Raw genomic sequence first — 26244 nt, forward strand, 5'->3', positions numbered from 1 at the left:
CCAGCCTGATGTTACCCCATTCACTATTACCCTCTGTGCTTGACCCGTGAGCCAGTTGCTCACCCATTGCATAACATGGTTATACAGTTGTGTGCTGGACATTTTGTCCAGAAGGATCCTGCGAGAGACAGTATGGAAAGCTTTACTGAAATCCAAAAAGATTACATCAACTGACTTCCCTTGATCAACCAGGTGGGTTACCCTGTTGTAGAAGGAAATCAGGTTCGACAAGCAGAACTTTCCTCTCATGAAGCCGTACTGGCTGTGACTGATGACTGTGTTGTCCTCCAGGTGTTTTTCAATACCTATCAGAATAATCTTCTCCATTACTTTAAGAGGCGCTGAAGTGAGACTGACAGGCCTGTAGTTTCCGGAGTCCTCCTTCTTGCCCTTCTTGACATTTGGGACAACTTTTGCCAGCTTCCAGTCAGCTGGGACCTCTCCAGATTTCCAAGACTGCTCAACAATCATTTTTTCATCAGTGCTAGAGCTGCCTGAATTGGTACTTTGTCTATCTGAATACTCAGATGTGCTGTACCATCGAGTACCTAGATTAGTTTGTCTGCAAGTAGGCATAATGGGGTGAACTCCATGTTTGAGAAGCTTTGGTTTTCAGGGGGATTTCAGTGACAGTGAAAAGTGCTGTGCTGACAGATACTGAAATTAAATCTTTCCAGTTTGCCAAAAACAACTAGATCCATGTTGGGAAGTACAGACTTCTTCACTCCTCTCCAAGAGGGACTGGAGATTGAATTCTCCTACTCATTCAGTCCTCATTTCTTCTGAGCTGGACTTTCACACAGCTGGTCATGAGCTTTTTAGTTTTAATCATGAGGTTGACCAGTCGACTTGGAACTCAGCTGAAACTGTAAATGCATTTCATACAACACCCCGAAGAGGCATCACATGAAGATTGTTTTGGACTACAGCCAGAATTTCAACTGGTGACCCACCCTCCATATTATATTCCAAATATCATCCATCATATAAGTCAGATGTTTAAATTTGGTGTTTCCAGAGGTACTGTTAGCATACTAAACATGCTTCCAAAGTTCTGTGTTTTGCCCCTAAGTTTTGGATGTTCAAAACACTGGCGTGTTGTCTGTTCCCTCTGAATGTGCATGGGAATGGACTCACCTAACAGATAGAGAAGAGACTGCAGAACTTTTAGCTAAACCATTCTGTTTTGTTTCATTTTCTTTCTTAACAGGATTCAACAGCTGCATCTCTTTTGGACAGAGATTGTGGTACAAGAGAAGGAGAGACTGTAGCCATGAACTATAAGCCGTCCCTACTTCAAGTGAAATTAGGTGAGTCTTTGTTGATGGAGAGTGAAAAGGCTGAATCCAAGGTCTGAAATATGGTGAGATGCTTGTGGGATCATATGCAGATCTTCATGTATGTGGCTGAGCATGCCAGCTCGGCTCAGATGACTCCAGAGCAGTTTATCAGTGTGATTCTTTTGCTCAGGGAACTGACCCATGAATGTGCAAGGACACTTTATCTTGGGCTGCGGTAAAGGAAGGAAACTATGCCTTGAAAGGAAGACATAGCTCTTTAAACCTACAGATTTTTATCAAGCTAAGATCAAGCATTGGATAGGAAAAGAATGAAGATAATATAGAGGGACTGTAAAAAAAAGAGAAGACAGGATAACCGCAAACAAAAGGGAAAGGACTTGCACTACCAGGAAAAGATAGAGCAGTGTTACTGTAAGCTGGAGGGTTTGTAAAGGTTCACATAGAAATACTCGTGCTATTTCTGAGCAATATTTTTGAAGTTCTGGAAGCAGAATCATCATATTAGCACAATATTCTGCTTCCTCACAGGGGAATGCTTACAAGAGGACAGCAATCCACACATGACCACCCTGCCTCCAAAATCTGAGCCACTATTGTGCCACACAGACTCAAGGACCTGACAAGGGATGGATCAAAGGAATAGTGTACATTTTGCTCAGAGCATGGATAAAAAAATGGGAATCTAAGTCTGGAAAAATTCATATAGGAGCAGGAAGCAATCCCCTGGTTGTGCTTCTCATCAGAACAAATGACATTGACAGGATACTGCTGGAGCTGGTTGAGGTTGACCTGTTGGAGCAGGTCCAGAAGAGTGCCACAAAAATGGTCACAGGGATGGAACACCTCTCCCATGAAGAAAGGCTGAGAGAGTTGGGGTTGTTTAGCCTAGAGAACAAAAGGCTCTGGGGAGACCTTATTGCAGTCTTTCAATACTTAAAGGAGACTTATAAGAAAGATGTGGACAGAGTTTTTAATAGGGCCTTTAGCAACAGAACAAGGGATAATGGTTTTACACTAGAAGAGGATAGATTCGGACTAGATATAAGGATAATTTTTTTTATGATGAGGGTGGTGAACCACTGGAACAGGTTGCCCAGAGAGGTTATAGATGCCCCATCCCTTGAAACATTCAAGGTCAGATTGGACAGGGCTCTGAGCAACCTGGTCTATTTGAAGATGTCCCTGCTCATTTCAGGAGAGTTGGACTAGATGACCTTTAAAGGTCCCTTCCAACCCAAACCATTCTATGATTCTATGCCATGCTGGGTAAGGTTCTGAAAGAAGTGGGTTCCCAGATGTTATGTAGAATAGCTCTGGCCCCTACGAAATGAATGACAGGGAAGGTCAGCAAACAGATAAGGTTTGAAGATTTGGGAAAGTTTGGGCATTGGTGTATGATTATGAAGAGATGTTCTCTGATACGTTTTACCTAAGGACCTGCAGTACTACTGCAAACACTGGTGTTGGCTTGTAAAGTCCAAGGCTCTGCCTGAGTATGTGGTAAATTAAATAATCAGACAAATCTGGTCATGGCAGTGCAGAAAGCAATGTCACAGAGTAGACCCATGGACAGCAAAGAAAGCGGTTGAATAAGCAAGATCTTGCTGGAAGAGTGACTAGGGAGGAGAAGTAAAGAAAGGTGAATATGCAAATGTAGCAAGATTATTGTGCTGGTTTAAAGGTAAACCAGCAGGAGGAATGAACCCAACCCAAAAGAGATTATAAATCAGAATTACAATTTAATAAAAATAATAAAATAAATACAGTTATACAGACGAACAATTGGTTTTAGCCCACAAAAACCCAGATGTATAACCTGGCACCCTGGGGCATGAACAGAATGGTGTTCATTGGCCCCCATGCTGAGCCTCACGTGGTCCCCTGAGTCCAAAAGTAAAAGGAGAGGAAAAACCTGTTGGTGCGAGTGATGGTCGCAGTCCGGTCGAGAGTGATGGTCGCAGTCTGGTCAAGAGTGATGGTCGCAGTCTGGTTGAGAGTGGTGGTCACAGTCCGGTCAAGGTTCTAGTCCTCCTCTGGATCCCACAAGTGGTACCAGAAGTCCCAAGACCCCAAGATTATATAACCTCAGGTTCAGGCAGGAATGCCCAGTACCTCCCCCGGGGCGGGGAGTTCCACAATGGGTGATTGTGAGTCGTGGGTGTGAGGACAGGAACATCCTCCTATCTCACAGGCCTCTTAACACCCAGCTTATAGCCTGAGGGGTCAGGTGTGCTCTGGGCAGCTGCTGCAAATGGTCTATTGTTAACAGTTTCTGGGAAATGACGTGAAGGGTGTAGAATACACAGTTTGGGTTACACCCACACAGTGATGAACTGGTCCCAGATGTTCTAACTAGGACAATTATGCAGCAAAGTGGAGGACCTTGAGATGTTAGGATCCAATTATTAAAAGATGCCTCTGCCTGAACTAAAGTGCAAACAAGACTATATGCCAAAGTCAATAGTACGGTTTTATTTAACAGTAAATATGAGGTGTAGAGAGAAAGAAGAAGGAGGGGAGAAAGAGAGTGAGAGACAGAGATTAAGTAAATAGATAAAGATATCACCACCTCATGCATTCCAACAGTGTCCCGCCAGGTCCTTCTTCTGGTCTTCTTGGTGGTGAGGGTCCCGAAGTCATGCTTCTAGGGTACCACTTTTATACAGTCCACACCCCCGGTATTCACAGGGGTAGATGCATTCCCACAACTCGGGCTGGCATGTGTATAAGGACTTGCTTCCTTTCTCACGGCTTGCCATGGTGGGAGTTTTGTTGGTGTGCTAATTTCAAAACCTTCACCTTTGTTTAGGTCTGTAATTAACGGTTTCCTTTCTCACAGTTTTCCAAGATGGGAACGTTGTTTAGATTTGCTTTACCAGGCCTGGTTCCTGTTGTTGCCAGTCTGTGCTTATCACAAGTTCCTGTTGTGGTGTCTTATCTTCTGGGAATTTCCTTCTTTGTCAGTGTTTTGAGACAATTCATTGCATTCTCTAAGTCCTGTCAGGAGCTACTGATACAGTATATACTGATACAGTATACAGATATGAGCGAGTACGTTGGGACAGTAGATCTGTCCTGCAATCACAGTGATGAGCACTCTAAAACCAGTGGCTGCTTTTCAGGAAAAGGCAGGGAGCAGCAGTGTGTGTTAATGACAGCACAACTCACAGTTTATTAAAAGATTATCACTTCCATCATGCCATATACCACCAGGATCCTTTTTCACTGCCAAAAGAGTTCTGTAATGTTATTAGAGAGGTAGTTACTACTGCAGTTGTTTTGGATAATTTAACAACAGAAATCGGGTTGGAGAGTATAATTGGTGAGTCTGAGATATTCTTGTATTTCTAGGCAATAAAAATATCCTCCAAAGATTCACTAACATGGCAGGAAATGGTGCTATTTTAGACTTGGCTTTGGTAAGTCATGAAGACATTATAGAAGACCTGATCATAGGCAATAGTTTTTGATTCAGGGCCAATAAGTTCAATTCATGCAAATTAAATGAAAAGGGAGCTTGAGGTAGATCTATAAAAAAAATAAGTTTTATAAACTAAGACCTTAAGCAGAGTCAGGAGATTGAGAAACCCAGGAACTCAAATACATCAGGGAGTGTTGAAGGAGAAAGTATCAGAAGAAAGAACATTGCTAATGGAGTTTTCCAACAGCCATTTCATTTATATGTTCATTAATAACTTTGACACAAAAATCAAGAGTTGGCAAAGAAAATTTCAGCATAACAGCAATGACAAAGTTTCAATAAGAAGTCCAAGAGCAAAGAGTTCAGGGCTCTCAGACAACTGATTAAGGGATGAGGAGCACAAGTATTTTTTTCGTCTATCCTTCCAGTTACAGGAAATTATGTGGGAAGAAACGGAAAGAGTCAGCTGATCAATACCTGGCTCCATGTCTGGTGTCACCAGCAGAATTTGGGTTTTTTTGATCACAGGTTGGTCTACATGATACCAGGCCTACTGGTGACAGAAATATTCTATAAGCAGCTGAGAGGAGTCTCACAATCACTACCCCTTGTTCTCATTGGGGACTTCAACCTACCAGATGTCTGATGGAAATACAATACAGCAGAGAGGAAACAGTCTTGGAGGCTCCTGGAATGTGTGGAAGATAACTCTGTGACAGCTGGTAACTAGGGAAGGAGCCCCACTGAAACTGTTTGCAAACAGAGGACTGGTGGGTGATGTGATGGTCAGAGGCTGTCTTGGGCATAGTGATCATGAAATAATAAAGTTTTCAATTCTCCAGGAAGTAAGGAGGGGGGTCAGCAGAACTGCTACCTTGGACTTTTGGAGGGCAGACTTTGGCCTTTCTAGGGGCCTGGTTGACAGAATCCTTTGGGAGGCAGTCTTGAAGGGCAATTGAGTCCAGGAAGGCTGGACATTCCTCAAGCAGGAAATCCTAAAGGCGCGGGAGCAGGCTGTCATGCCAAAAGATGAGCCTGCAGGGAAGAAGACTGGCCTGGCTGAACATAGAGCTTTGATTGGAACACAGGAGGGAGGGAAGAGAGTTTATGACCTTTGTGGAAGAAGGGACAGGCAACTCAGGAGGACTACAAAGATGTCATTAGATTATGCAGGGAGAAAGCCCAACAATAACCTAATTGAACCACTACAGTAACAGACAATTAAAAATTGTTTCTATAAATACATTCACAAGAAAAGGAGGGATAAGGAGAATCTCCATCCTTTATTGGATGAATGAGGAAACAGTGACAAAGGATGAGGAAAAGGCTGAGATATTTAATGCCTTCTTTACCTCAGTCTTTAGGAGTAAGATTAGTTGTTCTTGGGGTACCCAGCCCCCTGAGCTGGAGGACAGAGGCAGGAAGCAGAATGAAGCCTCTTTAATCTAAGGGGAAATGCTCAGTGACCTGCTGTGCCACTTAGACACACATAAGTCTATGGGGCCAGATGGGATCCATCCAAGAGTACTGAGGGAGCTGGCAGAAGTGCTCACCAAGCCCCTTTCAATCATTTACCAGCAGTCCTGGCTAACTGGGGAGATCCCAGTTGACTGGAGGTTAGCAAATGTGATGCCCATCTAAAAGAAGGGCCGGAAGAAGGATCTGGGGAACTACAGGCCTGTCAGTCTGACCTTGGTGCCGGGGAAGGTTATGAAGCAGATCATCTTGAGTACCATCATGTAGCACATACAGGACAACCAGGTGGTCAGGCTCAGTCAGCATGGGCTTAGAAAGAGCAGCTCCTGCTTGACCAACCTGATGTCCTTTTATGACAAGGTGACCCACTTTGTGGATGAGGGAAAGGCTGTGGATGTCGTTTACCTCGACTTTAGGTAAACAGACCTCTGACACTCTTTCCCACAGCATTCTTCTGGAGAAACTGGCTGCTCATGACTTGAATGGGCATACTCTTTGCTGGGTAAAAAAACTGGCTGGATGACCGAGCCCAAAGAGTTGTGGTGAATGGAGGTAAATCCAGCTGGTGGCCAGTCGCAAGTGATGTTCCTCAGGGCTCAGTATTGGGGCCAGTCTTGTTTAATATCTATCAATGATCTGGACAAGGGGATTGAGTGTACCTTTAGTAGGTTTGCAGATGACACCAAGTTGAGTGGGAGTGTTGATCTGCTTGAGGGTAGGAAAGCTTTATGGAGGAATCTGGACAGGCTGGATTGATGGGCCAAGGCCAGTTGTATGATATTCAAGGCCAAGTGTTAGATCCTGCACTTGGGTCACAACAACCCCAAACAGCACTACAGGTTTGGGGAAGAGTGGCTGGAAAACTGTCCTGCTGAAAAGGACCTGAGGTTGTTGTTTGACAGCTGGCTGAAAATGAGCCGGCAGTGTGCCCATGTGGCTAAGAAGGCTAATGGCATCCTGAATTGTATTGGAAATAGTGTGGCCAGCAGGACTAGGGAAGTGATTGTCCCCCTGTACTTGGCACTGGTGAGGCCGCACTTCGAATACTGTGTTCAGTTTTTCATCCTCACTACAAGAGGTGGAGCATGTCCAAAGAAGGGCAATGAAACTGGTGAAGGATCTGGAGAACAAGACTTATAAGGAGCAGCTAAGGGAGCTTGGGTTGTTTAGCCTGAAGAAAAGGAGGTCTGGGGGAGACCTTATCGCTCTCTACCTGAAAGGAGGTTGTAGTGAGATGGGGGTCCATCTCTTCTCTCAAGTGGTGCCAGGGGAGGTTTAGACTGTATATTAGGAAAAATTTCCTCACTGAAAGGGTTATCAAGCATTGGAACAGGCTGCCCAGGGAAATGGTTGAATTACCATCCCTGAAGGTATTTAAAAGACGTGTAGACATGGCACTTAGGGGAAGCAAAAACAGTTGTGACAGGCATATTACTGCAGATAAGTTAGAGGAGAAATATAGGGGCAAGCAGGGAAGAGGTGAATTAAACACTGTAGCTGACATAGGCTCAGATAAACAGTAAAGCCATTAAGACAAACTGGAACGGAGCAATTCGTTGGAGTTCAGCAGCCTTTTCATTACAGTTATTACTATTATAATTAATGTTATATTTTACTTTATTTCAATTATTAAACTGTACTTATCTCAATTCACGAGTTTTACTTTTTTTCCGATTCTCCTCCACATCCCACTGGGGAGGGAGGGGAGGGGGGAGCGAGTGAGTGGCTGCATGGTACCTAGTTGCTGTCTGGAGTTAAACCATGACACAGCGTTATACCCAGCTGTGCACAGCAGAGCCCCAGTGTGCCAGGTACAGCAAGTGATGCAGCTAGTTCTTAATGTGTCAGTTAGGGAGATGTACCACATTAAACGGTGGAGAAGTAGGATAGAAGCAGAAGCAGCAAAAAACTAAGCATATTTTTTTCCCAGTTAGCACAGACTTCATCATGTCCATTGGTTTCAGTTTTGTCATGAATCCTGATTCAGGATCCTGCTGTGTCAATTTGTCACCAACTGGTGATTTAGACTGCTTGAAGAACCACTGTCAAAGGTATCAGCAAAAGTGGTTTTATTGAAATATGATGTGCTAAAAGCGGTACTTAAAGTTCAATGGCAAAGTTCACTCTATTACTTACTGCACAAGGGATATAACAATGATTCATAACTACCAGGACAGAATTGGGGTTTTAAGGCAATTCTACCATAAATCCAACCCTATGATGTTATGTTTGCTGTAACTTCAAATTTTTCTGCCTTCTGCTCTGAATGCAAGATAATCTCTGCTGTTTCCAAAAACAATACCCTCTTCTTTGCTCTCTGCTATGAAACTGGTACAATCAAGACATCAGGTGTTGATGTCTCTTAAAGGAATTATGCAGTTCTCCTGTCTAGCTCAATAGTCTGAAATTCACAAGATTAAAAGTTCTCTCTGCCATGAATAAACAGTGAGCTGGCTATAAGAAGAGAGTTTAATCACACCATGTGTTTCAGAGCTGCAGGCAGCTGGTAGCCTCTTCACTGCAACCGAGCTCCCAAGTAACACCAGCCATGCCATGCCAGAATACAGCCTCTCTCAGATCCCCCATCACTACCCAGCCTGAAAGTAAGAGCAGAAAAAAGAATGATTTTTATATGGTTTATTTTAAATATTGGTTGTAGGACTAGCAATTTGGGAGAAAAGATAAATAGTAAAAGTGAGACAATTGTACTTTGTATAAGTTGATCTGAGAAGCAGTATTTGACACTGCTAAAAATATGTCTTGAATAAGGCTAGCATATTTATTTTTTAAAGTGATACTGTCAGGCATGGGTAGTTTAAGTCCAGAGTGGAGGTCACTTTTTGAAATGAAGATTTTCAGGTTTTGCTTACAATTAAAAAAAACCCACAAAAACCAACCAACAGGTATCTTGGCTTAAAGTCTCTAGCAAACCCTAGCACTATTTTCAGGTTCACTAAAAGAATATGTAATTGGTTATTATGGCGTAGGGTACCTTTATATGATAAAGAAGGATGCACGCTCTTCTGAGATGGAGAACAAAGATTTATTTGAATTCAGCGCTTCCCTTTATACCCTGATATCATGTGACCTTCTTAACCAATAGGGTTATCCATTTAGACACATGCTCTCTTGGGCTTCCCTGCCCCGGTACATCCCCCGTACCTTGGACACGTCTCCTACAGGTTATTTCAACACTATTCACAAAATTCACGTGTAATTTTCAAGGTGATTTTGGCTATAAAATTTGTGAGGCTCAAGTCACAAAACAGCTGTGCCTTTTTTAACTATAGACTTTCAGACAGAACATGGAAGACTCAAGTTCAATTCCTTTTTCTGCCTGAATTCTTTAACTACCAGGCTGAAATGTGGCTTTATGCAGCCTCCGACCTGTGGGGCAGGGCACGAAGCAATTGCAAAATGTGAAAACAAAACTTTGACATAGATATTCTGTTCAGGCAGATGTTATGTTTTTAGTGCTTCCCAGATCACATAGCTGACTCACTTGTGCTTATGTGCAGAAGAGCTACAAGACACAATAGCTCTTGGATTTGGCTTGAGTTTTTTCAGTTTTGCTATACTTCATTGAAAGAGGATGATCAGTAACACAAGGGGGTGATCTTGGCTCCTTTGTTGCCAATGTTCTTCTTTCTAACTGCAATTCATAGGTACCTGGGAGTTTCCACCTCCCTAGAAAGTGGTGTCATGGCCACAATAGAAAAGGCTATGGCTGCTTTGGGTCTCATTGACTAAATAAATTGAAGCATCTCAAAGGGGTCTCCAGGACATTCATCTGACCTAGAACCAGGCTGTAACCACAGAATCGCAGAATCACAGAATATGCTGAGTTGGAAGGGACCCACAAGGATCATCGAGTCCAACTCTCAGCCCTGCATGGGACCATTCCCAAGAGTCACATCATGTGCCTGAGAGTATCATTCAAACGCTTCTTGAACTCTATCAGGCTTGGTGCTGTGACCACTTCCCTGGGGAGCCTGTTCCAGTGCCCAACGACCCTCTGGGTGAAGAACATCTTTCTAATATCTAACCTAAACCTCCTCTGACACAACTTCAGGTCATTCCCTCTGGTTCTGCCATTGGTCACCAGAGAGATCAGTGCCTGTTCCTCCTCTTCTCCTCATAAGGAAGTTCTAGACTTCAGTGAGGTCTCCCCTCAGTCTCCTCTTCTCCAGGCTGAACAGATCAAATTACCTCAGATGCTCCTCATACAGCTTCCCCTCAAGGCCCTTCACCATCTTTGTTGCCCTCCTTTGAATGGTCTCTAATAGCTTATTATCTTTCTTATATTGTGGTGACCAAAACTGCCACAACAGTCAAGGTGAGGCCACACCAGTGAAGAGTAGAGCGGGACAATCACCTCCCTTGACCGGCTGGCTATGCTTGGCCTGATGCACCCCAGGACACGGTTGGCCTTCCTGGCTGCCAGGGCACTGCTGACTCATAGTCAACTTGCCATTGACCAGGACCCCCAAGACCCTTTCAGTGGCACTGCTTTCCAGCATCTCATTTCCCAGTCTGTATGTAGATCTGGGGTTGCCCCATCCATGGTGCACAATCTGGCACTTCCCCTTGTTGAACTTCATATGGTTGGTAATCTCTTCTTCAGGGCAAGGCAGAGGGAGAAAGGGAAAAGGGCAAGAAAAAAGAGGAAAAAGACAGTGCCAGCTGTCTGCATTTACCTAGTAATGACTGTCAGATGGGAGATGACCAGGATAATCTGGAGAGTTATAAAATGAGTGGAAAGGCTTCATATGAAACCTCCTCTGTGCTAGTGAGGAATGATATCAATATGGCTGAGTTAGCAGTAAATTGTCTGTAGCATCTAGTGGGTGCTTCATTTCCAACTTGTTTGTTTTCTCACCTTAATCACATTAAGGAAAACCTATTTCACCATGAGGATAGTAAAACACTGGAAAACTTTTCCCAGGGAGGTTGTGTCATCTCCATCCTTGGAGATTTTCAAAATTTGACTGAATAAAGCTCTAAGCAGGCCAGTCTGATCCTGTAATGATCCTGTTGGATTCATTAACTGGTGTGCAGCTCCAATTTGCACACTGAGGCGAGGTATTTCCATTTTTATTCTAGTTTGCACAAAGGAGGGAGCTGGGTGGTAACCCCCAAAAGGCTGGCTCCCTGATCATCAAAACTTTACACTATTTATACATTTTAACAAAGGCATCAGCATTCATTGGTTACAACTTGCATAGATTTTTCATTAATTAGTACTCAAACCCTCACTTGCTAGTTATATCTCTCACTTCTCATGTTAATTAGTCTGTAGCACTTGTATGGGCACAAACCCAGTTACTACATGAGTGCAATAACTGAATCAGTTTATTAAGAACGGACAGCAGTTTAAATACACAGATCAAACTGTAACATGTGACTAACAAGCTTGATTGTGGACTCCCCGCTAGAGGTTTCCTGGAGAAGAACTCAGCCGCGCAGTCCTCTTTTGGCAGGAGGAGAGAGCAGCCAAGTTTCTTCTCTGGATTCCAAGGCAAAAAGACCTTTATTTCGAAGTTCCCACGGCTTATATGGGCTCGGGGGGAGGGCTAGAAGGAGGAACGTGATTGGGCCAAGGTCCAGGGGAAAGGGAGTGGCTTGAGGGCCCTACTGACCAATGGGGGATACAGGAGGACTGCGTTCCAGTAACAGAACCAGGGATTGGGGAGAGGTGGATGAGACAGCCTATCATGCTTGTGCAGAGGCGAAATCCATGATCGGGGAGGGGAGACAACATGGTTCCAAATGGGGGGGCCGCGTGGACCGGGGGAAGTACATAACTCAGGGAAAACCCGTACAATAAAAATGCAAGTAGTTGTTTTTCTGCTTCGCTCAGTCCCGGGAAGCTGCCGCTGTAACGGACCCGTTTCTAAAGCTGTTCTTTCCAGGTTTCATAATCCTGCCGTTCACCCACATGTGACCTCTCAACCAATGACATTAGAGCACTTCACTGTGCATGTGTGATAGAGTACCGAAGGAACTACAAGTCCCATAATGCCTTGCAGCATTCTTCCTGTAATAAGAACTGCTATAATTCCCCTTTCCTTATTATAATTATAACAAGTTATAAAACAATTTTTAAACCTTTTTCTTAAACATTTCTTAACATAGACAAACTTATTTTAATTACTATATTAACCAGGGCCTTACATGGTGAGACCTTTATTAAAACTGATAATAACTTTATTAGCTTGTGCAACCTTCTTAACCATGTGATATTCATAACTTTATTAACTGTATAACCTTCAATTATTCAGGGTTTATGTAAGACTTTTTATCTGAGGGTGTTTTTGTGTAACTGGGTAGAAGCATCACTTTTATTTTAAGGGGAAATGTGTTAGGTTATGGATGTCGTGTTTGATTGTATTTGCTGTGGCTGAGGTAGTGTTGTTGTATGAGTGTATTTTATTTGAGACATCTCTGGCATAAGGTGCTTTGAGTTCACACACATGCATGCATCCACACAATTTTCTCATTAATAATTAGGTGGCCACCTTTTCATTCTCTCCTCACACATGCATGCTTAAACCTTTTATTGTGCCTCTATTTAAATCATGTAATTTGGGTTTGGTAGTGGATATTAGTTATGTTTCTTTGATTCCAGTTTCTTCATTTACCGCTTTTGTTGATTGCTTCTGCTGTGAGGGAGGGCTAATATAAGGCCTGACACATCTAGAAGGGATCCATTGTAGTTTAGTACCCGTGGATACACAGGCATATCCCCTCCCCCAGGTTATGAGATCTACTGGTCCTGACCATTGCCCAGATATTAAATCTTTAATCATGACTGGTGGTTTGGGAGATGAAAGTATCTGATTTTTGTATTGGCGTTCATACCTGCTATGATCTGTGTCATCATGATTTAAGAAATTTAGGACATATGATGCTTTCCAAGGGCGTTCCTGGGGGCTATATACTGATTCCCCTCTTTTTTGTCTGAAGCATTCCCTTCGATGTGCGGTGTGGCCTTTCTATGATTACTTGTCCTATGGGTGAGTGTGGTATGCCTGTGGAATGGAATACCTTCCAATCTATGAGAAATGTTTTAACTTTTGCAGAACAATATGCAGGACTATTGTCTGTTTTTATGGTTTTTGGAATTCCCAAAATTGCAAAGCAACTAAGTCAGTGTCTGATAACGTCCTTTGCTTTTTCTCCAGTGTGTGTTGTTGCATTAATGTATTTGGAATGTGTGTCTACTGTGACATGAACATATTTTAGCCTACCGAATTCAGCTATGTGTATGATGTCCATCTGCCAAATTTCATTGGCTGTTATGCCCCAGGGATTAACCTCTTCCTTAGATGACACTGAGGCAGTTTGCTGACAGTCAGAACATGACATGATTATATCTCTAGCCTGATTCATTGTAATTTGGAACTGTCTCTTTAATGAGTGTGCATTTTGATGAAAGAATTGGTGGGAAAGTTTGGCCTGCTCTAGGGTTTTGGAGACTGTAGTTATTATAGTGGCGGCATCGGCTCTTTGATTGCCTTCCACTATGGGTCCTGTAAGTTCTGTGTGTGAATGGATGTGCATTATGTAAAAGTCAAATTTCCTGTGATTAGCAAGGAATCATATGGTGCGTATTTCTGCAAATAAATGAGGATTAGTGACATCTCGAAGGAAGGAGGCTTCGAGACGTGAAACAAACCCTGCAGCATAGCATGAATCAGTAACAATATTCATAGGCTGATCACAAAACAACTCAAATGCCATACGGATAGCAGCAAGTTCTAAAACTTGTACAGAACCTTGGTCTAAGATCTGTACTTGATTGTCCCATTGTCCTGTGACAGGATTTATCCGTGTCACGGCAGCCTTTTTTGACTGTCCAGATGCATCGGTAAATACAGTGACACCTGTTACTGCTTGTGGCCTGCAACAACACGTGGCCATCAGAGGTAGATTCCCTATTTCTGCCCAGAGTTTGTGTTTTGGAAAGTGAATGGAAATATCACCATGGTAGTCTGCTAATGCAGCCTGAAATCCGGTGTCCTCTGCAAGAAGCCAGTCCAAGTTGTCTTTGGTTGCTGGAATGTAGATTGTCTCAGGGTCTCGTCCATCCGTCTCCTGCAGACGTCCTCTAGCTTTAACAACAAGCTTAGCAAACATGTCAATAACAGTTCAGTCAGCTTTTGATGGAAAATGGGCAGGAGTAGATGTGAATCTACAGTTTTTCTGTAGTTATGTCCAGGATTGGTCAAAGTTGGTTAATACTTTGAAGCAATAGCAGCAAGTCATTTCATGTTATAGTGTTTTTTACTTCCAAGTTGAAGGTTTAGGGATGATCCTTTGCTGTGTAGTCCACTCTCTGTCGGAGATTTGTTCTATGGTTGGGTCTGTTGAGTTTTTTCTGGAGTGCTTTGTAGTCCCATTTCTTGAATGATATTGGTTAGGGCAATCATAATCAGTTTTAATTCAGTCTCTTAGGCAGTTGGGACTTACAAGTAGCTATTTTTGCATTTTTGTTGATATTATGTACACTTTTATATGATAAATATTTTGAGAATGTTTGAATGTATTAATTAACAGAGAGGATGTTTGAAACTCTAAACTCGTTACTTGAACAACATTGTTACAATAATTGCATCTATGTGGATGTATTTGAGAATTTAATAACTTTAACAACTTCTAACAACCTTTAACAATTCAAACAAAGCTACTGGGGAACTGATGAAAAAGTAGGATTAAGACACTGTGGCTGCAGAGCCGGGCTGTGCAGGGGGCAGTTCAACCAGCTGCTTTGTTTTCCCTCCCCCATATCATGTAGGTAGGGAGATTCTGAGGGAGGGATGAGAGGGGTTTGTTTGCCCTCCCCCTCACCAAAAGGCAAAACTACCCTTTTCTCCAACCAAAAAGTTAGTAGGAAAGTTTTGACAGGGACAGGGCAGGAGACGATAAAGTCTGTCTCCACCCAGTTACTAAGCAACAAACCATTGCTATTATGTTTGAGAGGTAACATGCTACCTCTTCCTTTGCAAAGGCAGTTTTGCAAAAAGGGTTTTTTACCTTTTTCTTTAACCAAAAAGTAAGTTGTAAAATCCCAGTTTTCAAAAGCTCCACTTTTTTCCTACTCCGAGACGGGTAAAAAACATGAAAATCCATTCTTCCCTAGCTTCAAGAGACTGATAGTTTTGTGAAGGGTTTTTTGTTAACAGAGAGACTGTGTTTAGTTGTTCCTCAGTTAGTGGATGTAAGTGCAGCAGCTCTGTCCTAAGGAAAGGCCATTGACTCATCCATGTAGGGCTATCTGTTTTCTGGGTTGCCTGTGGATATAGCTGTAATAGAGTTGCTTTTAGGAAAAATCTGCTGTCAACTGATCCTCCCCTTGACTGAAGCAGTCTCTGCTCTACAGAGTCAGGGGCAGGGTTATCGTCTGGGCTATCGATGGCTATGATGCCTTTGCTTTGTTTCGGGAGTGTCAATTTAGGAATACTTGCTAAACAGGTTTGGGTGTTTATTAAGAGCCACTGTGAAGCAGAGACATCTGTTATGGCTGTTCTGCTGTTAAGAATGTTTGATATTTCTGTTTTTGCCTCCTGTTCTTGCTGTTTAATTTGGGTAAAAGGCAATTTATGCGTGTTTGTGTCCTGAATGGATTTAGAAGTGTGCACAGCTATCTGTGTTATTTGCTGCAGCCCACGGGGCCATCTCTGGGCTTGTATTGTGTGAGAAACTTGTCTACTTTGCCTCATCAAAGCAAGGTAACTTGTTTTATGCCTTTATAGGGGCCTAATTAAGTTTTACTATTTGTTTTTCTTTTCTCTCTCCAGGTCATATTGACCTTACACTGTTTTTCTTTTAATTAGCCCGAATCATTTTCTCAGTTTATCACAATCCCTCCTCTCTTTCTATAAAATTATTGACTCGAGTTTTTTTCTCTAATCTGGACAATATTAATTTGACATTTTCTTCATCCCGGGAAGGTGGAGTTCTGGTGACTAATAGTACTTTGGCACTTTGAGCAGTCTTTGAATCTATCGGCATTGTTGATATTTGCATTCCTTGTACTACAGAAACTATCAATCTAATGAAACATGGGATTAAACATGGTAAAAATATTATACTGGCCAACGCGCATAATAAAAAGAATCCTACTTTCTTCCACCAAGCTGTTCCTAACAAGTTATCCCACCATTGGCTGTCAAGCATGGAGTTCCATTTTTGTACAGGTACGTGAGTCAGTTTTCTGATATCCTTTGCAATATCCATAACTGCCTGTCTATTATCATCAATTTGTAAACAACAATCTGAGGTGTTGAATTTACCACACACACCCCCTTCTTCAGCTAACAGATAATCTAAGGCAAGCCTATTCTGGTACACAGTTTTTGATTGCTGGCTTGTGATTAGATCCAGAGTTTGAATTGTCTTATTGGCTACTATTTCCATGACTGCCTGAAGGCGGATAATTCTATTTAGCATGTATATGGGAGTTCAATAACCCCAGGTCCCATCTTGGGCCCAAGTAGCTGGTCCATAAGTAGCAATGATCTGTTCAGGAGGCCATTCATCATCGTACCACTTTTGGGTTCCTCCAATGTCATCCCTTTTTTCTCGGCATATGGTTCCATAATCATCATACAAGGGTACACCTAAATTCATACCCTTTTCGGGGGGCAGTAAGAAGAACCCTGGTTGGATTTTACCTAGTGTACAGACTCCTCTCCAGTCTTTAGGGAGCTGTGTATATGCTCACTTTCCACATATCCAAAATAATCCTTCTGGAGCTACCCATTCTAAATTGGTACTACCTGCTTGGTCCCAATATATTTTCAATTCTTTTATGCTTTCAGAAGGGTTTTTCGAATTTGTTTTATTACACCACCAGCTTTGAGCTTCATCATGCCAAGTACAATCTGCAGTCATATTGTTAGTCCAATATCCTAATGGCTCTTTTGGCCACCAAAATTCTCCTGTAGTATTTATAATTTTCACTGATCGACATGGGGACTCTCCTACTTTAGTTTTATATGTTTCCCTATCTCTCCGTTCAATGCATTCTTGCCCAACTACGTCAGAAATTAAAATCCAACCTTGGTGCCGAGATTCTGATGCTTTCTAGGAGTGATTCCATTTTAAAATTTCCCATGGAGTGAGGCCAGTCCCTTTCCAGGACCACTCTTCTGTCATCAAAGGTCCACTACAAATCCAGTGCTTAGATAAATTTAAGGTTTGAATAATATGTTCCAATAGATCAATATATAGGTTAGTTCCATAACCTGGGAGTTGCCAATCTTCTCCTAGTTTGTCTTTTAATTTCTGGTACAAGTCACCTGTGTTGGAAGGCTTTCCTTGTGTGGTTTCTTTTAATGTAGTTTGCACCCTCTGTTTTATTATTTCCTCCCTTTTCAAGTCCTGCATTCCACCCCCATCAGTAATGTCCCAATGGCCTTCTTGAGTGAAACAAATCCATTCCTCTCCCTTAGGACAACTAAGTCTCAACCTGGTTCCCCCTTTTCCTAAATTTTTTGCTACCCATAGTTGCCGAGAACCCGTCTTGCAAGTGTTCAGTTGTCTAGAGTCATAGCAGACTTTGTTGACAAATGAGTGGTAGCTTAAGCTTTGAATCATACGGCCTTTATATCGTGTAATTTGGTAGCATTTTGTACATTCGTCGGACAGGACGTGAGCCCAAAAGCAGCAGAGTATCCAAAAGGGTCCAGCATAACTTAAGCCCCCACGACCCATGCCCAAACAGGGTTGCAACCCGTGGCGGGCTGTCAGTGACAGGCTCAGAGGTTAACCTGCTCTTGCCCCTTTTAGATCTTCTAATTTAATTAAGGCCCAGTTTTTCCGTGTCCAGGTAAAGGTTCACTTTATCTTGCAATACTAATAGATATTTCCATCTATTCACAGGTGGGAGTTCTGTGAAATCCACCTGTATTCGCTCGAATGCAATACCCCATCCCCCTACAGGGGTATTTCTCATAACCTTTTTATTAACTTTTTGACATGTCAAGCAGTGGCTGGTAACTTTCTTAGCAATTTCAAAAATTCCTATGCACCCATAACATTGTAAAAACTGATCACATAGAGCTCGTGTTCCCCAGTGAGTAGTTTGATGTAATTTCATTAATATTGCTTGTGCTATCGGTTTAGAAACTATTTTTCTCCCATCTGCTAAGATCCATGCCCCCCCTTCTTGCTTCTTTGCACCTATTTGTGTTAGTTCTATCTCTTCCCTCTCTGAAAATACTGGTATTTCTAAGTTTTCAGGTTGTTGTAAGTTTAATATATGTAACTTAGTTATTTCCCCCTTTTCAACTGCGTCTTTGGCCACTTCATCTGCTAAGTTATTTCCTCGGATTATGAATGATATTCCCTTTTGGTGTCCTTTTACATGGACTACTGCTATCTCTAGGGGTTTTCTTAAAGCTTCTAATACTTGATTTATCAACTCTTCATGTATTAGTGATTTATCTCTCGTGCTTATTAACCCTCTTTCTTTCCAAATTTTCCCAAATGTGTGTACGACTCCATAAACATATCTTGAATCTGTGAAAATTGTTCCCTTTTTTCCTTTTAGTAATTCAAGAGCCCGGTAGAGGGCATACAACTCACACGCTTGTGCTGACCAGGCTGAACTAAGCTTTCCTGATTCTGCAATTGTCATGTTATTTCCATCGATGACTGCATATCCAGAAATTCTCTTCCCATCTTTGTATCGAGAGGAGCCATCAACAAAATATTTTTCTCCTTTTTCTAATTCCACCTCTTCTAAATCTTCTCTGACTTTGGTTTGTAATTGTATTAGTTCTGAACAGCCATGCTCTAATATTTGAGTCAGTTCACTTGGCTCCCCATATAAGAATTGTGCCGGGTTTTGATTGTTAGTTACTAAGAGTTCTAATTCTGGACTATGGATTAATATAGCTTCATATTTTAAAATGCGGGCATCTGTTAGCCATTTTTCTACTTTTTGATTCAGTAGTGCTCGTACAGCGTGGGGGGTGAAAACTGTAATTTTTCCTCCAAAGGTGATTTTACGGCTTTCTTCCACTAATATAGCAGTGGCTGCGACAGCTTGCAGACACACTGGCCAACTTCTGCTGACTGGGTCTAGTAATTTTGACAGATATGCTACTGGTTTTCGGTGTCCCCCTTTTTCTTGTGTTAACATTCCATAAGCAATTCCTTGTTCTACATTTACAAACAACTGAAAGAGTTGCTTCAGTTCAGGGAGTGTTAGAACTGGAGCTCTGGTTAGAGCTCTTTTAATTTCTTCTAGCTTTTTACTATCTTTGTCATTCCACTTTACCACTTCTTGGGTAAGCTTTTCATATAAAAACTTTACTAATCCACTATAACCCTCAATCCACAACCTGCGTATCCTAATAATTCCAGTAACCTTCTTATATCCCTTTTAGTTTTGGGGGGAGTTAGGGCCAATATTCCTCTCACTCTTTCAGCATCTAGTCTTTTAGTTCCCTTATCTAGCCAGTGACCTAAATATTTTACTTTTTGTTCTACAAATTGTAACTTCTTCTTGGAAACTTTTAATCCTTTTTCTCCCAGGAAGTTTAAGAGTTTTATTGTGATTTCTCTGACTCCCTCTTCACTTTCCCCAGCGATTAATAAATCATCTACATATTGGATAACCTCTATTCCCGGAGGTTTAGGGAATTCTAATAGTAGTTTTTCTAGGGCCTGTCCAAACAGGTTTGGAGATTCTGTGAACCCCTGAGGAAGAACTGTCCATCTTAATTGTTGTTTCCTCCGTGTTTGCGGATCTTCCCATTCGAAGGCAAAGATATTTCTGCTTTCTTCATCTAGTGGGCAGGCCCAGAAGGCATCTTTAAGTTGATCACACTATACCATATGTAATTAGGCGGAATATGACTCAAAAGGGTGTATGGGTTTGGAACTACAGGGAATCGGGCAATTGTTCTTTTATTTACTTCCCTTAAGTCTTGGACTAGCCTAAAGGTACCATCCCTTGTTTTGACTGGAAGTATAGGGGTGTTATGAGGGGACATACAGACTTCTAAAGTTCCATTTGTCAGTAATTTGTCTATAATGGGTTTAAGTTTTGCTCTTCCTTCTTGAGAAATAGGATATTGTTTTATTTGTATTGGGTGGTTGGGATCAATGATTTCTATTTTTATGGGATCTATCTTTAATTTTCCCACTTGGTCTTCTGAGGCCCACACACTGGGGTTGATCTTTTCCTCATCTTCCTCTTGTAGAGTCATTATTTTAACTCTCATTTCTCCCTCTTCTGGCACAACTCCTATTCCCAGGGAAACCTGTAGGTCTCTCCCTAAAAGATTACAACCTGCTTCAGGTACTAAAAGTAAATCTCCCACTGTAATTTTGGTTTCTCCCTCAATTTGAACTTGTTTTATTATAGGCACTGGGAATCCCTCTCCTTTTGCCCCAATTACTCTAATTGTGTCTTTACTGGCTCTACAACCTTGAGGAATTTTGATAATACACGATTTATCTGCACCCGTATCTACAAGAAATTCATATTCTTTGTCCTGGGGGCCTAATCTCAATTTTATCAAGGGCTTTTTATGATGTTTTTCTCCCAGGAAATAAAACCCCTGACTTCCCTAATCCCTTTCGGCTTCTTCAAATAGTTTCGCATCCTTTTGTCTCTTGGGGCAGTTTCTTTTTAGATGACCTTTTTCCCCACACTAATAACATGCAAACTCTTGACCCCTTGGGACAGTTCATTGGGGTTTGTCTGTATTCAGACCCCCCTTTTTCCTTTCTCCCTTAAAACTCTTCCTCTCATTTGATTTTACACCTTTTTGTGATTCTTGGATGGCAGCTACTAAAACTTTTGCCTTTGTTTTTGCTTTCTCATCATCCCTTCGCACATAAACTTTTTGTGCTTCTCTCAGTAAATCTTCAAGCCCCCGGTGCTGCCAATCATCTAATTTTTCTAATTTTTTTCAGATATCGTTCCAGGAATTAGTTACAAAGTGGACCTTTAAGACCACTTGTCCAGTTGTAGCTTCTGGGTCGATTCCTGAGTATTGCTCTAAGTCTTTTCTTAATCTCTCTAGCCATGCACTCGGGGTTTCATCTTTTTCCTGTTGGCTTTTAAATGCCTTTGTGACATTCTGCCCACGAGGTACAGCTTCTTTAATTCCCCTTATTATTAAGGTGCGATAATCTGCCATGTGTTGTCGGTCTGCAGCAGAATTAGAGTCCCAATTGGGAGGATTAATGGGCATTTTATTGTCCCCCGGGGGGCCCGATTGATTCTCCCTATCCCATATCCTTATCCCTGCTGTCCGTATCATCTGTCTCTCTTCCGAGTTGAATAGTATTCCCAGAATGGATTGCATTTCTCCCCAAGTAAATGTATTTGGTCCTAAGAATTGATCTACTTGTCCAGCTACTCCTAAGGGGTCTTCTAATAACCTCCCCATCTCTTTCTTAAATGCCCGAACTTCACTTGAACTTAGGGGAGCATTTACAAACCCAATTCCCCCTTGTGCTCCCCCCAAAGGCACTTCCCTAAGTGGGTATAATTCTCGTGTCGAGTGCACCCCTTCATTTTCCTCACTAGAGCTGTCTTGTTCTACTAAAAGGGCTCTAACTTCCCTTGGGGTGGTTCGTCTCTTCTTCCGACTCTTATGTTTTTCAGGATCCTCACTCTTATGATTTTGCAGGGTAGTGGAGTCGGCAGTTAAAGCAGTTTGTACAGGCAGAGAATAACTCATAGGCGCTGTGGGAACAGCAGCCGAGGGGGGCTGTAAAGAAGGTGATGGAAGGGGTTGTGGAGGGGGTTGTAAAAGGGGTTGGGAAGAAAGGGTCTGTGGAGGGGGTTGTAAAAGGGGTTGATGAGGGGGTGGATTATAGGGTGGAGGTAAATTGTCTAATGGCTCCCATTTGGTTTCTGTTAATTTCTTTTCGGTTTGCTTTTCTTTCGTTAACTTATAGACTTTAGTAGGTTCTGGCCAAACCTCCTCTTTCCAGCAAGCAGCATATTCACTCTCTTCAGAGTTTATCGGCTCCTTGCTGTTTACATAACTGTTGAGGGCTTGGCAGATCCAACCCTCAAATGATCCATACACAGGCCAAGAGATATCATCATCCCTTATTTTTTCTTTAGTCCACTCAATCATGCAGAACTGAATCATTTTTGATTTTTCCTTATTTTTAGTACTCTCTCTCTTTTCCCAGTTTAAGATCATTACCCCTAGAGGACTGTCTAAGGGTATATCTGGCAATGCCTGCCTGCTCCTTTCCTTCCTGAGGCAACTTAATTTACTAATTCCCTGCCCCATAGTCCTGAGGTCCCTTCTAAAGTTTTCCTACCTTCCTACTGACCCTCTGGGATCCCTTCTAGGATTTTTCACCGACTCAGTGGTCCCTCCTGAAAAACTCCCACTGACTCCAGAGGTCCACTCATCAATTCAATCGCTTCGTCCCTTCACCTGCTGTTTCCCTCGCAGGAAGACAGAACCGAGGTTAGAAGGACTCCGCTCTCGTGTCTCAGCTACGCTGTGTCTCATCCACTCATACACTCCGACCTCTTTATCTGCCCCCCCGAAGTCATACTCACAGTCCGTTGTTCTCACTCGGGTTTTTGCGCACAAGAATTATGGGCTTTTTTGCTGCAGCACTCCAGGAGCTTTTTAATTCCTTGCTTTTATCATATGCATGCGTTACCCTTGGTCCTTGTTGAAATATTACGTCTGTGAATAGGCTGCTGAAAAACAGCGGACACGCTCCTATCCCAGGCACTAAATATCTCCCAGAACACAAAGGGTATCATGTCGGGCAAAGTCACCAAGTTTGTGAGAAATAGAAACCCAGAGTCGGGTGATTTCCAATTAGAATTTATTATATGATAAAAGCAAAATCAGCGCTGGGTGATCAGGCAGGGGTTTCAACAACTCCCAACGTCTGTCATACCCAAAGAAGACAGTTGTTCTACCTTTATTTCCAGCTAATTCATGAATATTCATTATACATAAGTATAAACATTACACATTGTTAAGTCAGACATTCAACAGATGTTTTTCTTAAACAAGAATATTATCTATAAGCATCCATAATATATTGTCAAGTCAGACATTCAGCAGATGTTTGCTTGTTACCTCTACAAAGTTATAAATTTTTAAGAAAGATGCTATTATCTAGCTAACTAAATGAAATTCTTTCACTATAAATCTTACACAAGGTAAAAGGGAGGTAACTTGTTTTATGCCTTTATAGGGGCCCAATTAAGTTTTACGATTTGTTTTTCTTTTCTCTCTCCAGGTCATATTGACCTTACACTGTTTTTCTTTTAATTAACCCGAATCATTTTCTCAGTTTATCACAGCAGGCACACGTTCCATGCTCTCTCCCAGACCATCCTCTCCTCCTCGGGCTGGAGCAGTAGTGGTATCCATGCCGATCGCGCCTCCTCTGCTGCGGAATCTAAAACTGCCTGTCCCTCTGTCAGCTGTCCCGCCCCGCCGAGTCCGAGCTGCCTCAGCCCGACTAGGGCTCCCGGGGAGCTGAGTCCTCTTCTTCCTCCTCCATCAGGTTGTCTCCGATGCAGAAGCTGCCCCAAGTTCAGCAGCAGCTGCATTTTGTCCGGGCTCCTTGGCAGGAGCAACATGGCGGTGCCCTTGTGGCAATGCGTTTGCAAGCGATGGGGGCAGAAGAGACACCCCCATTTCCGCTGCGCGGCAGGAGCAAGATGGCTGTGCCCATCCTGCTGCATGGTCGTCCCGCGGCAGTCCGGGGAAACCCACGCCATGTGGGGGGCAGGGGCTGTAGGAGGGATAGGGGGGCTCATTTTTGCGGCTGGATTCGCTCTCCTGTATTGAGCATTTAAGGCGACCATTATTTCTTTCCATGCAGCTACGTTTTTAAGCACCTCCATGTCTCCAGAACTGGTTTTTTCGATTAGTCTGTTTCCAGTTCTTCTCCAAGATAGCATTTGATGGGCTCTGGTTAATGGAAGTCCCAGTTCATTTATGGAGATACAATTTAAAAGTGCCCACAATTTATTTTCTTCTACGTTTCTGTTCTCCGTTTGTAAAAATTGGTTAATCAGCTATTTCTTTAATTTCTGGAGAATACCTCTCCTTGTGGGTTATCCACCTTCCCATCCTCAAAAGATTTAGATTACCTCTGCTTGCTGAAGCTGGATCTTTCTTCTTTTTGTCCTTTTTCGTCCTTTTTTTCTTTTTTTCCCTTTTTGTCCTGTTTTTGCAGAGGTAACTTGTGCGCCTGATTTGTTGAAGAATTCTTCCTTTTTCCTTTTAATTCTGAGGATGGGGTGCCACTGGCAGTACATCCCAAGGCCTTTTTGGTCTCTGGTTTACCGACGCCTGTTGAAAATCCCTGTAGCGGGGGCCATTTGTGGCACCTTTCTTCACAAACCTAGGAACCCACGTGGATGTGCTTAATTGAATTAGTTTATTAAGAACAGACAGCAGTTTAAATACACAGAACAAACTGTAACATGTGACCTCTCAACCAATGACATTAGAGCATTTCACTGCGCATGTGTTATAGAGTACCGAAGGAACTACAAGTCCCACAATGCCTTGCAGCATTCTTCCTGTAATAAGAACTGCTACATTAGTCCACAGGCACATGTCTTCCCTCCGTTTGAGTTGGGGGTCTGTTTTGAGTAGGTGGTCAATGAGTTGGTGGTCATGATCTTCCTCTGCCAGAATTACCTTTCCCCCACTTATTGCTCAGTCCAGCTGACTTCACTCCTGGTGTTTCTCGTCCAGACAGCCCATTCACCTTGGAACTGTGTTCCCTTTTCCTTAAAACAAAAGATTAGCCAACCCTACAAGGTTCACAATGCAATCAATCATAACTGTCCAGCTATAGCTACTGATTAAGAACAGCAAAAAATTGCAAAGTTTGGTTCATATCTTGAGGGGCTCAGTATCAATCCTGCTTAGAGCAGGATGTTAGGCTAGAAAATTCCTCAGGTCCCATCCAACTTTAAGCATTGTATGATCATATTCCTAGTTAAGACTCAAGTTATTTTTTTAGATGTCATATACTTTCTACTCACTACTGAAAAAGCCTATCTAAGTCCTATCTAGTTATTCTCTTGAGATCCCAATTCAAACACAGTAGGATTTCCAGAGGTAGACTTAGTTAACTTGTGTGCACTAGCACAGAGCAGTCCTCTTCCATAAGCAATGGTATATCTATTGTTAAACAAGATCAACTCCATTGCTATTTAATTTTCACTCTGTTATAAAAGTTTTTATTTTTTAAATTTAATTATTGCTCTCTGTTCTTTCTCTTTAATTCAACAAACCTCCTTGATTGTACAGTGATTGAAATTAAGAACATATTAAAACTAATTTTCTCCTTTGCTTGTACATCTTACTGACTGCAGTGCATAGACAGGGAAATTTTTTCCTTTACAGATGTGTTTCCTAACTTGCATTTTATCCATGATTTTTAATGATGAGTGATCTTTTAATACCAGAAATCAGCTAATTTCTTGTACCCATAATGTCCTAGCAAAACAAGGGTATTCACGGAGTGCCGACGCCTAAAATCTATTCTGACACAGTTCTAAACTCTTTTACTGTTGTTGGCTTAATAGCCATTAATAATGACAATCTGACTGCATCACTAAAAATAGAGGTTTTATTCTTTCGTCCTCTTCGTCCAGAATGGCGGAAAAGGCATGCAATGTTTACATTAAAGCATTTTTATCCTACCTAGCACAGGAATTTTTAGGCTACAGGGAAGGAGGCATGCATGGACCTATTTAACATACTGTCACACACTTCTTCAAACTTATCCACACTATTCAAATTTTTCTAACAACACACTGGCATTCTTAATTATAAATTAATTCATATTTCATAAGTGGGGTTAACTAAAACAGTCTTTTCCTTCTCATTTTTAACTTTGGTAGCAGGTGCTCACCACAGGTATCCTTCCACTGAAGTTAGCAGCTTCTTCTCTCAGTCTCACAGAGTGCCCAAGGTCATCTGATGAATTCCATCGCTATCTCTGAGGCTTCTCGCTGGGTAGTTGCCTCTGGCTCTCTAGCCTGAACACCTGTTTGGTCTCCCA

The 26244-nt window shown here is 42.2% G+C and overlaps 1 protein-coding gene across 2 annotated transcripts in view; it reads left to right on the forward strand.

The window, feature by feature from the left end:
- LOC135405142 (protein FAM219A-like) overlaps positions 1-26244 on the forward strand; it is a 185125-nt gene that overhangs the window by 116413 nt on the left and 42468 nt on the right. For both annotated transcript variants that reach the window (XM_064639853.1, XM_064639854.1), the window contains exon 2: positions 1211-1310. In XM_064639853.1, the coding sequence (XP_064495923.1) occupies positions 1211-1310 (100 nt within the window). The remainder of the gene's footprint in view (positions 1-1210; positions 1311-26244) is intronic.

Source organism: Pseudopipra pipra, chromosome W, assembly GCF_036250125.1.
Source record: "Pseudopipra pipra isolate bDixPip1 chromosome W, bDixPip1.hap1, whole genome shotgun sequence".
NCBI lineage: Eukaryota > Metazoa > Chordata > Aves > Passeriformes > Pipridae > Pseudopipra > Pseudopipra pipra.